Raw genomic sequence first — 12,703 nt, forward strand, 5'->3', positions numbered from 1 at the left:
TCCTGGGTCCCTTGACCCAACCCAAGAGTGCTATTGCAATTCTCACAAAGGAGGGGGCTGCGGGCATAACACCTCCCCTCTTCACAGCGTTTTTACCAGCGGTTAAAACGAAGTAGTACAGAGTCTTACAGGATTGGCGAATCTAACACAATACCAAAGTTTTTCTTTTCTACAGAGTAAAACAGTGATACATTCAATTCAGCATCCCAACAGTTAATGATTACAGTGTCACTTCCTTTACTAGCTTAACATCTTGTACCTTACTAAAGTCTTACAGCATCAGACTTCAACTTAATAACCACCTATTTTTTTTCAGCAAACAAAACTAACGAGTTGTGATCTTAAGCTTACGTGTATACTACCACAGGTCATGCAAATACCAATCGTTATGTTGCTTTCAACTTAACAGGCAGGCTTCCAAGGGGTTTGTCTTTTTTATTCACATGCTTTGCTGAAATCCCGTACAACCGGCTGGGCTATTTAAAAATGGCGCCCTTCATTAACCGTCGTCTCTTTTCCGGTGAGTTCCTACGGGAGGAACTCGGGTGGTTTGGCGAGGTAAACTCCTGCCCGCCTCGTTCATAGGGGTTATTTTATCAACACCGTGTCCCAAACTTAGACCATTTGCACCCAATTCTTTAATTTTACACAGGTGGGCTAGCCCTCTCGTCAGGACCCTTCAGGCTATTGGCTTTTAGTTCAAACTCTTTGTTCAAGCAGCATTTCAAATTCTGCCTCTTCACACCCCATTCTGGAATAACAATAGGGTGGGGGGCCCCAGCATCTCCCGGCTTAATCTGTAAGCGATCTGCAGGGTTTAAAATTTCTTCATTCGATTTGGGAACTGCAGATTTCCTGTTTCCTTCACTAATAATATTTATCTCCCCATTTTTGAGCTCCGCATTAAATTTCACCACCCCTTCGAGCACAAACATCGGGGAACTCTCACTTCCCACGATTACCAGGGTTAACCCCTTTTCCACTGAACCAAGTCTATTTGACCCAAAAGGACGGCCGTCTCGTTCAGCTGAATCAAATACCTCAGACTTTTTCTGAGCTCCGTGACTAGGTTCAGGACCACGTGCATCCCCATCTTGGACACACTCAAACGGGACATTGACCTCTTCCAGGCTTTCAATACCCGTACTTTTTTCAAATTCTAAATTCCCCTGATCCTCCCAGTTACTCTCTGGGCAACTCTCTTCCGGAGTAAACTCAACCCCACGGGCTGAAACAACCTCATCTGCCAACCCAGCAGACTTCTTCAAGGCAAGGGCACCCTTTTCATCTAGGGCTGCCCTCATTTCATTGTCGGGAACACCTTTAGAATTTTCAACTTCGTCAAACAGGTCTGCCACACCAGACAGATCATCCATGTCCAACTCTGGACCTCTTAACCGCTCTAACGGTTCCTCATCTTTATTTTCTGCCTCTAGAACCTTGCTCCCCGTTAATGGCAGATCTACCTCCTCTCCCTTACCCTCTTTCACTTTACTACTCTTCGCTTTACCACCCTCTAAACCCTCGTGGCACAGGGTTGGTAAAAACGTCTCGGCCAAATCGAAACTGGCCAGATTTAAACTGCTCTCGTTCTCAGCTGCCGCTCTCGACAGGCTGCGAGTGACCGCGCCTGCGGGATAGCTCTTGGAAGCTAGGGGCGGAGCCTCAACACTCACAGGCGGTTTTATTAGCGCCATGGCTGCCCAAACCTTACCCCCGGCTAAATCGTTACCAAGAAGGACGTCCACGTCAGTTCTCGGGAATTCTGATGGCACCCCTATTTCAACTGGTCCAGACACCAGCTCACAATCCAGAATGACCCTATGTAAAGGCACCACTTTGGTCCATTTTCCTATGCCTCTCAGGGCTACCTCTCCCATCTGAGGCCCGAACTCTAGCACTTTACTGCTAATCAATGACAGCTCAGCCTCCGTGTCTCTCCAGATTCGTATGGGAATTGGTGGGTCCCCCTTCCTCAAAGACACGGTCCCGTGTGACAGACAAGTCTCAGACCCTTCTCATACTCTGTCTACCCGGGGCTCTCTTGTCGATTTACTGATTACCACGGCACATCCGATAGGGACTGCTGCTTTCCCTTTTCCCGTCTCCCTCCTCGGAGCAAAGCACCGAGACGCAACATGCCCGCTCTTCCCACAATTAAAACAGGTCAAGCCCGGAAATCTCTGGCCGTCTGGACTTTCCCCCTCAACCTTACCACTAGCTCCCGGCGGGACCTCTTTCTCAGCCGGCGGGCTTTCTCGATCGTTCCCACGGTCTCTCTGGGAACTTTTATTCGAGGAAAACTTTGCCTTGTGGGTTAGGGCATATTCATCTGCGAATCTAGCAAATTCTGAGATGGACTTATTCGGCTTCTCATTCAAATACATCCGGATCTCCTCCGGAACACAACCTTTAAATTCCTCAATCAAGATTAACTCCCTGAGACGCCCATAATCCTCGTCCACTATTTCTGTGGTGCACCAACGGTCCAAGAGCACCCCCTTCTCATGGGCAAACTCGGTATACGTCTGATTCCACCCTTTCCGTAAATTTCTGAACTTTTGTCTATATGCTTCAGGTACTAGCTCGTAACCCCGGAGAATGGCCGCCTTTACTTGGTCATAATTCTCTTCCCCTTCCTCCTCCATGGACAACGCCACATATGCCCGCTGTGCCTTCCCTCTTAACACACTTTGTAACAACGCCACCCACTGTGCTCTGGGCCACTTCTGATTCACTGCCACCTTTTCAAAAAGCAAGAAATAACTATCAACATCCGTCTCCTTGAATGGGGGTACCAACCTCAACGCCCGACTAACATCAAACCGCTCCTCTCGGTCCGACCCCTGACTTCGTTGCTCTTGCTTTAACTTCTCCATCTCCAAGTCATGTTTCCTCTGGCTCTCTGCCTCCCTCTCCTTCTCGGCCCTTTCCTTCTCGGCCCTTTCCTTCTCCTTCTCAGCTGCTTCCAGCTCTTTTAACTGAAGTTCATGCTCTCTTCGCTTCTCAGCTCTCTCCTGCTCCCTTTTCACCTCTAACTCCTTTAGCTGGCGCGCATGCTCCCTTTCTTTCTCTCTCTCTCTTTCTCTCTCTCGACTGCTTCCAGCTGCTTTAACTTAATTTCATGTTCCCACCTTAATTTCTCCAACTCTTAACTGAGCCGTCCCACTAGCTGGTACCTTTTCAGGGATATTTTCCAATACCTCAGCTGCAAACACATTCTTCTCAATGTAATCAATGTAATACTGAGTTATGGCCCTTCGCACCTCCCGCTTTTTCATTGACGACCTCACTTTTGGGAGGTTTAACCCCTTCGCCAAATTGACCAAGTCTGATTTGGTGGCCGCCTCTAGCGCCCCAGAGTCGGGTTTCCTATAAATTCATCCACGTCCATCTTTGCTGGTTTCCCGTCTGGCTACCCGCGTACCAGATCCAAGTTTGGACTTACAACCCCGATTCACTGGCCCTCCAATTTGGGTTCAAATCCCGGACGAGCCCCCAAGTTGTTACGTACCCCGTAACTGGGTCACTTACCAGCAAAGATAGAGAGGTCCGTTGAAGTCTGATGATACTATTTTTAAAAGACTTTATTTATAAAGGGGCACAAAAATAAGATTAATACAAACATTCAGATAATATACGTCGTCAATACTCAATCTAAAAGCGCGGGTATAGTAATAATCATCAATAAGACATAGCTCTATCGTTTGTCTAGGGGATAATATATTGTCCGATGGAAAGATAAAAGTCACTCAGTTCCTGCAGGCTTCAGCCTTTGGGGACCGCTGGGTTTTCACTTGTTGGAGAGAGAGAGATTTGTGAGAAAAGAAACTTGCCCGGGTCTTTTGATGAGGCCAATCCGTTGAGTCGGGGGAGTTGGTTCCCCATTGTTAGTTCAAGAAAATCGTTTCCGTGGTACCCGCCACCGGCTCCCAGGCAAACGCACGTGGCTTCCTTCAAATGGCTTCCCGGTATTACGGGATCGCTAGCGTTCCTTCTGGTGCGTCTGAGGGGCCGTCTCTACAGTCCCTCTTTTATCTTGACTCACAGGGTAGCAGATGTCAATCAGGTTGGGGGGATGATGCAATCTCTCCCCTTCACCCAGCCGACTTTGCCCGAGGGCTGTCATGTAGCATAGCATCGCAATCCACAAATGTGTCTCCAAGAGACAATGGCCAATGTCCTGTGACTTTACATTGCCGGGGAACGAGGCAATTTGCACGTCTCTCCCTCATTTCCTGGGTCCCTTGACCCAACCCAAGAGTGCTCTTGCAATTCTCACAAAGGAGGGGGCTGCGGGCATAACACTACCTTGTGGTGTAAGAAAAGAGTGCGCAGGTGGGGTCCATAACCTCTAGTCTGGTGGAATGGGAAGTGATCTCAGAAAAACAGATCAGGTTCTGAGGTTTGGTTGGAGCCTGCAGTGGGGATGTTTCCCTCACTGGACTGACAAAAGAGTCACAAGGGAAATGATCTCAGAATAAAAGGTCTCTAAGGATGGATGGATGAGAAGTACTGTTTTCTCTCATAGGTACTTTTTGCTCCTTGGGTGTGTGGAGGTGGAGTATTCAAGGTGCAACAGACAGATTCTTGGGCCAAGGGTTAATGGGCAAGAAAGAGGAGCAAAGTGCAGTCATCAGCCATGGTCTGATTGAATGGGGCAGCAGGCTTGAGGGGCTGAATGGCTTTCTGGAATGGCACACTGCTGTGCCCTGAGTTGTTATTTTGGTGATGACTCGAATTGTCACTCACCCCCTCACTCCTCACTCACTTCCTTCCCCTTACTCCTCACCCACTCCCTGTTCCCTCCCCTCACTCCTCACTCCCTCCCCCACTCCTCACCCACTCCCTACCCTATTCCTCACCCACTCCCTACCCTATTCCTCACCCACTCCCTACCCCATTCCTCACCCACTCCCCTTCCCCTCATTCCCACCTCCTCCATGTCCCCTCCCTCCTCACTCACTCTCTCCCTCCTCTCTCCTCACTTACTCCCTCACCCTCACTCTCTTCACCCCAACTTCTCGCTCTGTCCTCTCGCTCCCCTTCCCCCCTCGCTTCCCTTAACCCCCCCCCCCACGCTCCCACCACTCCGCACCCACTCCCTCCCCCATCAGCCCCCACCCACTCCTTCTCCCACCACTCCGCACTCACTCGGGTCCACCATCGTTCCCGTCACCCACCCAGCACCCTCCATTCTCCTTCACCCCCCCATACCCCTCTCACTCATGCCACTCAGAATTTCTCCACCCTCCCCTATATTGCCCACACTGCATCCTCCCCCCCCCCCCCCCCCATATCTTGTGTGTACCCTACCAAGGAATTGAGCCACCTGAGACTGACCCTGTCACAGGTTCTTTGAGATGGAGATCCCTCCCTGTGGGAAGTTGGTCTTTGGTCAGGGGCCTGTTTCAGGACCTAGCTGCTGTGAGCGGACAGAGAACAGAGAGCTGTTAAATATTTATTGATGGTGTGAATGGCAGCCTCAGGCCTCTCTGCTCTGAATTATTCACACTGTTAATGCCTGCTTTATTTATTTACCAGCTCACATCTTGCTTGTTAAGCAAAAAAACATCAGGTTTCTCCAGCTTTGTGTTTGCCCAGTGAGGTGTTGTCTTTGGTGTCATAATGAAGCGAGAAATATTAATACCAGTGAGATCATACAGCAGGGAAGCAGGCCTTTCAGCCTCCCTGTCCAGGCTGACTAATGCCTCTGTGCCCTAATCTTATTTGTCTGCGTTAGGCCTGTATTCCCTCCACACCCTCCTTCCCACTCCTTTCCTCTCCAAATTCCATATAGCCATTGGAATTGTACCTGTCTCCACTGCCTGCTGGACAAGCACCACTCTGTTTTTTTAAAGACATACTCCTCAGGGCTCCTCTAAATGTCTCTACCCTCAGTATAATCGTCTGCTGTTTGTTTCTAGACTCTGCTACCATTGAGAATAAACTTGTCTTCGAGCAATGCAGCATTTATACAGGCCTTACAGTCGAAGGAGTGCATGCCAACGATGTCCTACCAGTTGTCTCAGTTTCCTGTGTTCATCCCATATCTCTCTAAGCCCCGCCCTCTGTGTACCTATCCAACTACTTACGAAATACTCTTCTACCTGCTTCAACTTGTATCTTAGAAAAAATACACAAAATGTGGAAGACGCAATAACTTTTACCACATTTTTAAATCATGTAGACGCCGTGTTTCTTTTATTACCATTTCGCTGTCTAGCAGTTTTCCCCCCCTAAGATGATCTGTTTTGAAGGGGCGTAGATAATCTTAGAGAAAAAAACTGCTAGCTTCCTAAAGTCCAATGAGGTTGAACTGTTGAGTTTAATGTGATGTGACTGCCGCCTTGCCTTGCTGGCAAAAGGCACTTAACCACACACAGTCACTGAGGCAATACGTGAGAGCAGAAACAGAAGCAGGGGTTTCATTACTGCCCTTCCCAGTTAGTGAGATCACCACATTATCCACTCCTTCCGCAATGTTGTTGCCCAATCGCTCAACCTGTCCATATCCCCCACAGCCCCTCCGCATCCTCTTTGCAGCCCACACCTCGCTTAGTGCCCTGAGACTCTGCTCTCCTTTTCACCTCCCTCAGTGTGATGTCTCCCACATAGGGAGTGGGATATTGGGATTGGATTATTATTGTCACATGTAGCAAGATGCAGAGAAACGATTTGTTTTTCATTGGTTTCCAGACAGATCGTTCCATGCTGACTATAGTATGATTGTTGCGAACAAGATGCATTGCAGTTAGACAAAAAGTTGCAAAGGCCACGACATTGCAGACTAGGAGATCAAGAGTTCATCTTTTAAGAGATGAGAGGGCCCTGGCCCGAAACATAGTCTTTTTTTGTTACCCTTTATAGATCCTGCTTGACTTGCTGAGTTCCACCAGCATTTTGTGTGTGTTGCATGTATGATCTGTCAAGTCTGATAACTGCAGGATAGAGGCTGGAGGTACGTGTTGTCAAGCCTTTGTATCTTCTGCCTGGGAGAGGGGAGAAGAGAGAATGCCCAGGGTAGGAGGAATCTTTGATTATGTTTGCTGCCTTCCCAAGGCAGTGGGGAGTGTAGACGGAGTCGGTGGGGAGTGTAGACGGAGTCAGTGGAGGGGAGTGTAGACGGAGTCGGTGGCGAGTATAGACGGAGTCAGTGGAGGGGAGTGTAGACGGAGTCGGTGGAGGGGAGTGTAGACGGAGTCGGTGGAGGGGAGTGTAGACGGAGTCGGTGGAGGGGAGTGTAGACGGAGTCGGTGGAGGGGAGTGTGGACGGAGTCGGTGGAGGGAAGTGTGGACGGAGTCGGTGGGGAGAGTCGACGGAGTCGGTGGAGGGAAGTGTGGACGGAGTCGGTGAGGAGTGTCGACGGAGTCGGTGAGGAGTGTCGACGGAGTCGGTGGAGGGGAGTGTAGACGGAGTCGGTGGAGGGGAGTGTAGACGGAGTCGGTGGAGGAAAGTGTAGACGGAGTCGGTGGAGGGGAGCTTAGACGGAGTCGGTGGAGGGGAGCTTAGACGGAGTCGGTGGAGGGGAGCTTAGACGGAGTCGGTGGAGGGGAGCGTAGACGGAGTCGGTGGAGGGGAGCGTAGACGGAGTCGGTGGAGGGGAGCGCAGACGGAGTCGGTGGAGGGGGAGCGCAGACGGAGTCGGTGGGGAGTGCAGACGGAGTCGGTGGTGGGGAGTGCAGACGGAGTCGGTGGAGGGGACGGAGTCGGTGGTGGGGAGTGCAGACGGAGTCGGTGGAGGGGAGCGTAGACGGAGTCGGTGGAGGGGAGCGTAGACGGAGTCGGTGGGGAGCGTAGACGGAGTCGGTGGGGAGCGTAGACGGAGTCGGTGGAGGGGAGCGTAGACGGAGTCGGAGGGGAGCGTAGACGGAGTCGGTGGGGAGCGTAGACGGAGTCGGTGGAGGGGAGCGTAGACGGAGTCGGTGGAGGGGAGTGTAGACGGAGTCGGTGGGGAGTGTAGACGGAGTCGGTGGAGGGGAGTGTAGACGGAGTCGGTGGGGAGTGTAGACGGAGTCAGTGGAGGGGAGTGTAGACGGAGTCGGTGGGGAGTGTAGACGGAGTCGGTGGGGAGTGTAGACGGAATCGGTGGAGGGGAGTGTAGACGGAGTTGGTGGAGGGGAGCGTAGACGGAGTCAGTGGAGGAGAGGCTGGTTTCCGTGATCAACCGGGTGGCACTTACAATGCTCTGCAGTTTCTTATGGCAAAGCAGTTGCCATACCGAGCTGTGATGCATCTGGGTCGGGTGCTATCTGTAGTACATCTGTAAAAGTTGATAAGGATCATTGGGGACATGCCGAATTTCCTTATTTCCTCAGTCCTGGGTGTGGCAGCTGAAACCCAGGCATCCTTGGGGCATCGTGGACCATCAATGCGAGTGTCTACACTCCATAATTTGTAACCTCATAGTTTGGGACCTCCCTCAATCTACCACCAGGCCACATTCCTAGTTCATGGTCCTGTGTGGCTGGGCTTCTCACAAGATGTTCCAGTGGTATTAGAAAACTCCCTGACTCAGTTTGGTCTTTAAAATGCCAGGGGAGGTCCAGGTCAGCTGGTTCTTGCCCCATCAGTCTGCTACACCAACAGTGTTACCAGCCAAGTAACCCACCAGCTCGTACTTACCTGCTCATCGGTGCCCAGTTATTATCCAAATGTGTCTAAATTGTACAACCTGAGATTTGTCTGCTTGCAGGCAGCCAGAAAGCAAGAAACCTGAAAGAGCCCAATTTTAAAAAAAGACCAACACCCAATGTGCAGAAAGAGAAAAAAACAAATCATGCAAACATTGAAAGCAAGCAGCAGCACTCAGAACCAGATTGAGTCCACAGACTCGGAGCCCAGAGCAGCTGGAGCAGGCCCATAGCCTCGGTCTCAGTTCAGCGGGGCAAATTGTCACCCAGCCTGGAGCAGTCCCACAGCCTCCTCAGCCTTAGTACTGTGAAGAGTGGGGTAACCGGCGCGGAGCAGCCAGCAAACCAGCCTGACGCTGGCCTCCAGTTCTGACACCCTGCCTTTCCGATCCATCTGGCCTGGTGTTTAAATTGTCCGAACACTGGGTGGTAGGACTTGGGCCTTGCTGGATGGATACGCTTGTGGCCTGGACGCCGCTGCCACGTTCCGACCCATACTTAACCATTCCAAATGGGCCCAGTGCTGAGATCGATCCAACCTCACTCACAGTTCAGGTGGATGGGCTCCGAAACTCCTCCGCTCCAATCCCATCTCCGACTTGACTTTGCTCCGACTGCTTCTCCTTGACCGTACCTCGACGTCGCTCCAACTCTGTGTCGCACCCGCAGTGTGAATCGGGACAGGACTACTCAGCTCGACCTGAGCACAGGCTTAGTCCAGACATCCGTACCACGAGGGTTGGACCTGTCGCCAAGGTTTATCCCATTGCCCATCGATCCCAGAACAATAGAGGGTCCCTTGTCCGTGTTCTGCTTCCTCACACATTGCGATGTGGAGGCCCGTGTTCTGCCCAGTACCAGTGTGAACGTGGTGAGACTGCTGGCCCTGACCCTCGCCTTTGAGGCACCCTCCTTCTGCCATCGCCTCCTGCCACCCATCCAGCTCGAGGACACACGCTTGCCACGTCCACTCCCACTTACTGAAAATGCACTGGTTTCTCCTCATCTGCAGTTTCTGTCACCTCTGTGAACTTTTCTTTTCCTTACACGAGCTGAGGCCATTCAGCCCATTGAATCTATGTCAGCTCCCTGAGCAATTCCCATCGGCCCCCATTCTTCCCATCTAGTTCCCAGTGTGTACAATGACTCTCCCAACTCTCATGCCAGCCATGATATACAATTTGAGCTGGTCAGCTAATCCCCTCACCCACCCACACTCCACATTAATTTTGGGATGCGGGAGGAAACGGCAGCAGCCAGGGAAGCTCACCCAGTCACCAGTGGAACACAGAGACCACACACACAGAGGCACAACCCCACACCCCGCCAGACGATGGGGTTGAACCCGGGCCTCTGATGCCGAGAGACAGCAGCACTACCCGCTGTGTTAACATGCTCACTCTCATCACTCTCCTACGTTGCCACATTCCATGTTGCCTGAAAACGTGGCATGGATTCCCTCTCTGCATGCTGGTGACTTTAGAATCAGGTTTATTATCACTGACCTGTGTCCTGAAGTTTCTTGGTTTGTGGCTGCAGCACAGTGCAAGCTGTCAGTTACAAAAATAAATAGATAACGCACAAGAGGAATAGTGAGGTGGTGTTCGTGGACCTTTCAGAGATCTGATGGCGGAATGGAAAAAGCTGTTTCTAGGATATTGAGTGGGGTCTCCAGATTCCTGTACCTCCTCCCTGATGGTAGCCATGAGCAGAGGGCATGGGCTGGATGGTGAGGGCCCTTGGTGACAGATGCCTCCTTCTTTTGAAGATGGCCTCGATGGTGGGGAGGGTTGTGCCTGTGATGGATTTGGCTGAGTGCACAACCGTCTGCAGCCTCTTGTGCATTGGAGCCTCCTCACGAGGTGGTGAGGCAGCCAGTCAGAATGTGCTCCACCGTACATCTTGAAATTGAAGGGAGTCGTGGGTGACGCACCAAATATCAAACTCCTAATGAAGTAGAGCCACTGGCGTGCCTTCTTTGTGATTGCATCGATGTGTCATGCCTGGGATTGATGCTCTTGAGATGCTGACAGCCAGGTACGATAGGATGGACGCTTGGCCTCACAATCTACCTCGTTATGATCTTGCACTTCTTTGTTCAGTTGCACTGCACCTTTTCAGTGGCTTTTACACTTCCTTCTGCATTGTTTTACCTTATTCTAGCTCAATGCACTGTGTGATCATTTGATCTGTATAAACAGTACGCAAGACGAGCCTTTCACTGTATCCTGGTAGCCCTGACGGTAACATACCAATACTTGAAGCTGCTCTACCACTGACCTCTCAGTGAGGATTGATATGTGTTCTCGTAATGGAGCCCCTTCCTCTGCTGCCCTGCCATCCTCTCAGAATTGTCCGCTCGCCCGGCCTCCAGAGCAGGCTGAGTAGAAACATTGGTTCTCGGCAAAAATGCTGTTTCCATAGCAACCAGTTTGACCCCTCTCCCTCAGACCTGCTTCAGACAATCATGTAATCCAGCTCTTTGAGCCCAAGGTGAAAGTGCCAACAGCTCCAAAAACCTCCCCATTCTCCATACCAATGGCTTCTCCAGTCCTTTATTCATATGAACCTTCCAGTCATATATCCTTGTAGACCTTTCAAAACACACTGTAGCCCTTCCCTCTCCTCCCACTCCTCTTCTTTATCCCAATCACAGAGAGCTTGATTGCCCGGGTCCCACCAACCAACAGCCCTGAGTTCTCTAACTCACATTGGCTTCCAGTTCAGTGGGACCTCCACAGTTTAATATCCTTTGTTCCCAAGTTGCCTCCTCCTGTAGGCACAGCCAGTAAAGCTGCATTCTCACAGCGCCTCAGGTTTTTCCTGATCTCAGGCACTGAGCGTGCGGAGTCTGCATGTTCTCCATGTGACCACATAGGTTTCCCCCAGGTCCTCTGGGTTCCTTCCAGTGACCTGTGGGTTGGTGGATTAACTGACCACTGTAAATTGCCCCATTGTGAGTAGGTGGGAGGGAGAGGGGGGGATCATTGAGCAAGATGCCTGCTCCATGTTTGTGGGAATTAGCACAACACCCTCCCCCTCCCAACCTGGCCAAACACAATAAGCAGCATCTTTTGCATTTTCCTAGTGCCTATAGTAGAACAAGGAGGCCATTTGGCCCTCATGCCTGGTTCCAAGAAGATGCACTCAAAGAAGTTTTGGTGCATCTTCTGTCTCAACGCCATTCCCTTGCCTGTCCTCATCATCTGATTCTTCTGATATTACTCAGAATGAATGAACTTCAAGGCCCCACAGCCCTCCAGACTCTGCACAGCTCAGGGAAGCTCTTTCTCCTCTGTCCAGTCCCCTGTCCTGAAGCTGTGACCACCTCCCACAGCCTCCACCAGCCCCCCACTCCCCACCCCAGGTTCTAGACACCTCAGCCAGGGGACACAACTTCACAAATATCGTCCCCAGTCACTGCTGGACTGAGTTAAGAAAACCATAGGAGGTAGGAGTAGAATTAGGCCAATCAGCCCATCAAGTCAGTCCATCATGGCTGATTTATTAACCCTTTTAACCCTATTCTCCTGCCTTCTCCCCATAATCTTTGATGCCCTCACTAATCAAGAGCCTATCAACTTCCACTTTAGATATATCTAATGACTTGGCCTCCACAACCGTCTGTGGCCGTGAATTCCACAGGTTCACCACCATGTGGCTAAAGAAGTTCCTCCTCATCTCTGTTCTAAAGAGATGTGTTTGTGTTCTGAAGTGGGCCCTCTGGTCCTAGACTCCCCCACAAATGGAAATGTCCAGCCTGTCAATATTTGATAGGTTTCAGTGAGTTCCCCCCCCCCCCCACACACACACACACCATTCCTCTAAACAGCAGCAAGTACAGGCCCAGTACTCAACGAAGAACATGAACCTCTTCTGTGTGAGACTCCATCCCTGCGTGTCAGTGAAGGATTACACGCGCTTTCTTTTTTTATTGCAGATGATTGCCAGAGGGAAGAACGCCTCTGATCTCTTTCCTGCGGTGGTGAAGAACGTTGCCTGCAAGAACATTGAGGTAAGCAAAGACACTCATCACCATTTTCCACATGGAGGGACAACCGAAGGAAGC

The 12,703-nt window shown here is 51.0% G+C and overlaps 1 protein-coding gene across 8 annotated transcripts in view; it reads left to right on the plus strand.

Annotated features, from left to right (window-relative positions):
- The window catches only part of ap3b2 (adaptor related protein complex 3 subunit beta 2), a 183,766-nt gene that overhangs the window by 54,838 nt on the left and 116,225 nt on the right, over positions 1-12,703 (plus strand). For all 8 annotated transcript variants that reach the window (XM_073024951.1, XM_073024953.1, XM_073024952.1 and 5 more), the window contains exon 3: positions 12,575-12,649. In XM_073024951.1, coding sequence (XP_072881052.1) covers positions 12,575-12,649 — 75 coding nt within the window. The remainder of the gene's footprint in view (positions 1-12,574; positions 12,650-12,703) is intronic.

This window comes from Hemitrygon akajei, chromosome 21 (genome assembly GCF_048418815.1).
Source record: "Hemitrygon akajei chromosome 21, sHemAka1.3, whole genome shotgun sequence".
NCBI classification, from domain to species: Eukaryota; Metazoa; Chordata; class Chondrichthyes; order Myliobatiformes; family Dasyatidae; genus Hemitrygon; species Hemitrygon akajei.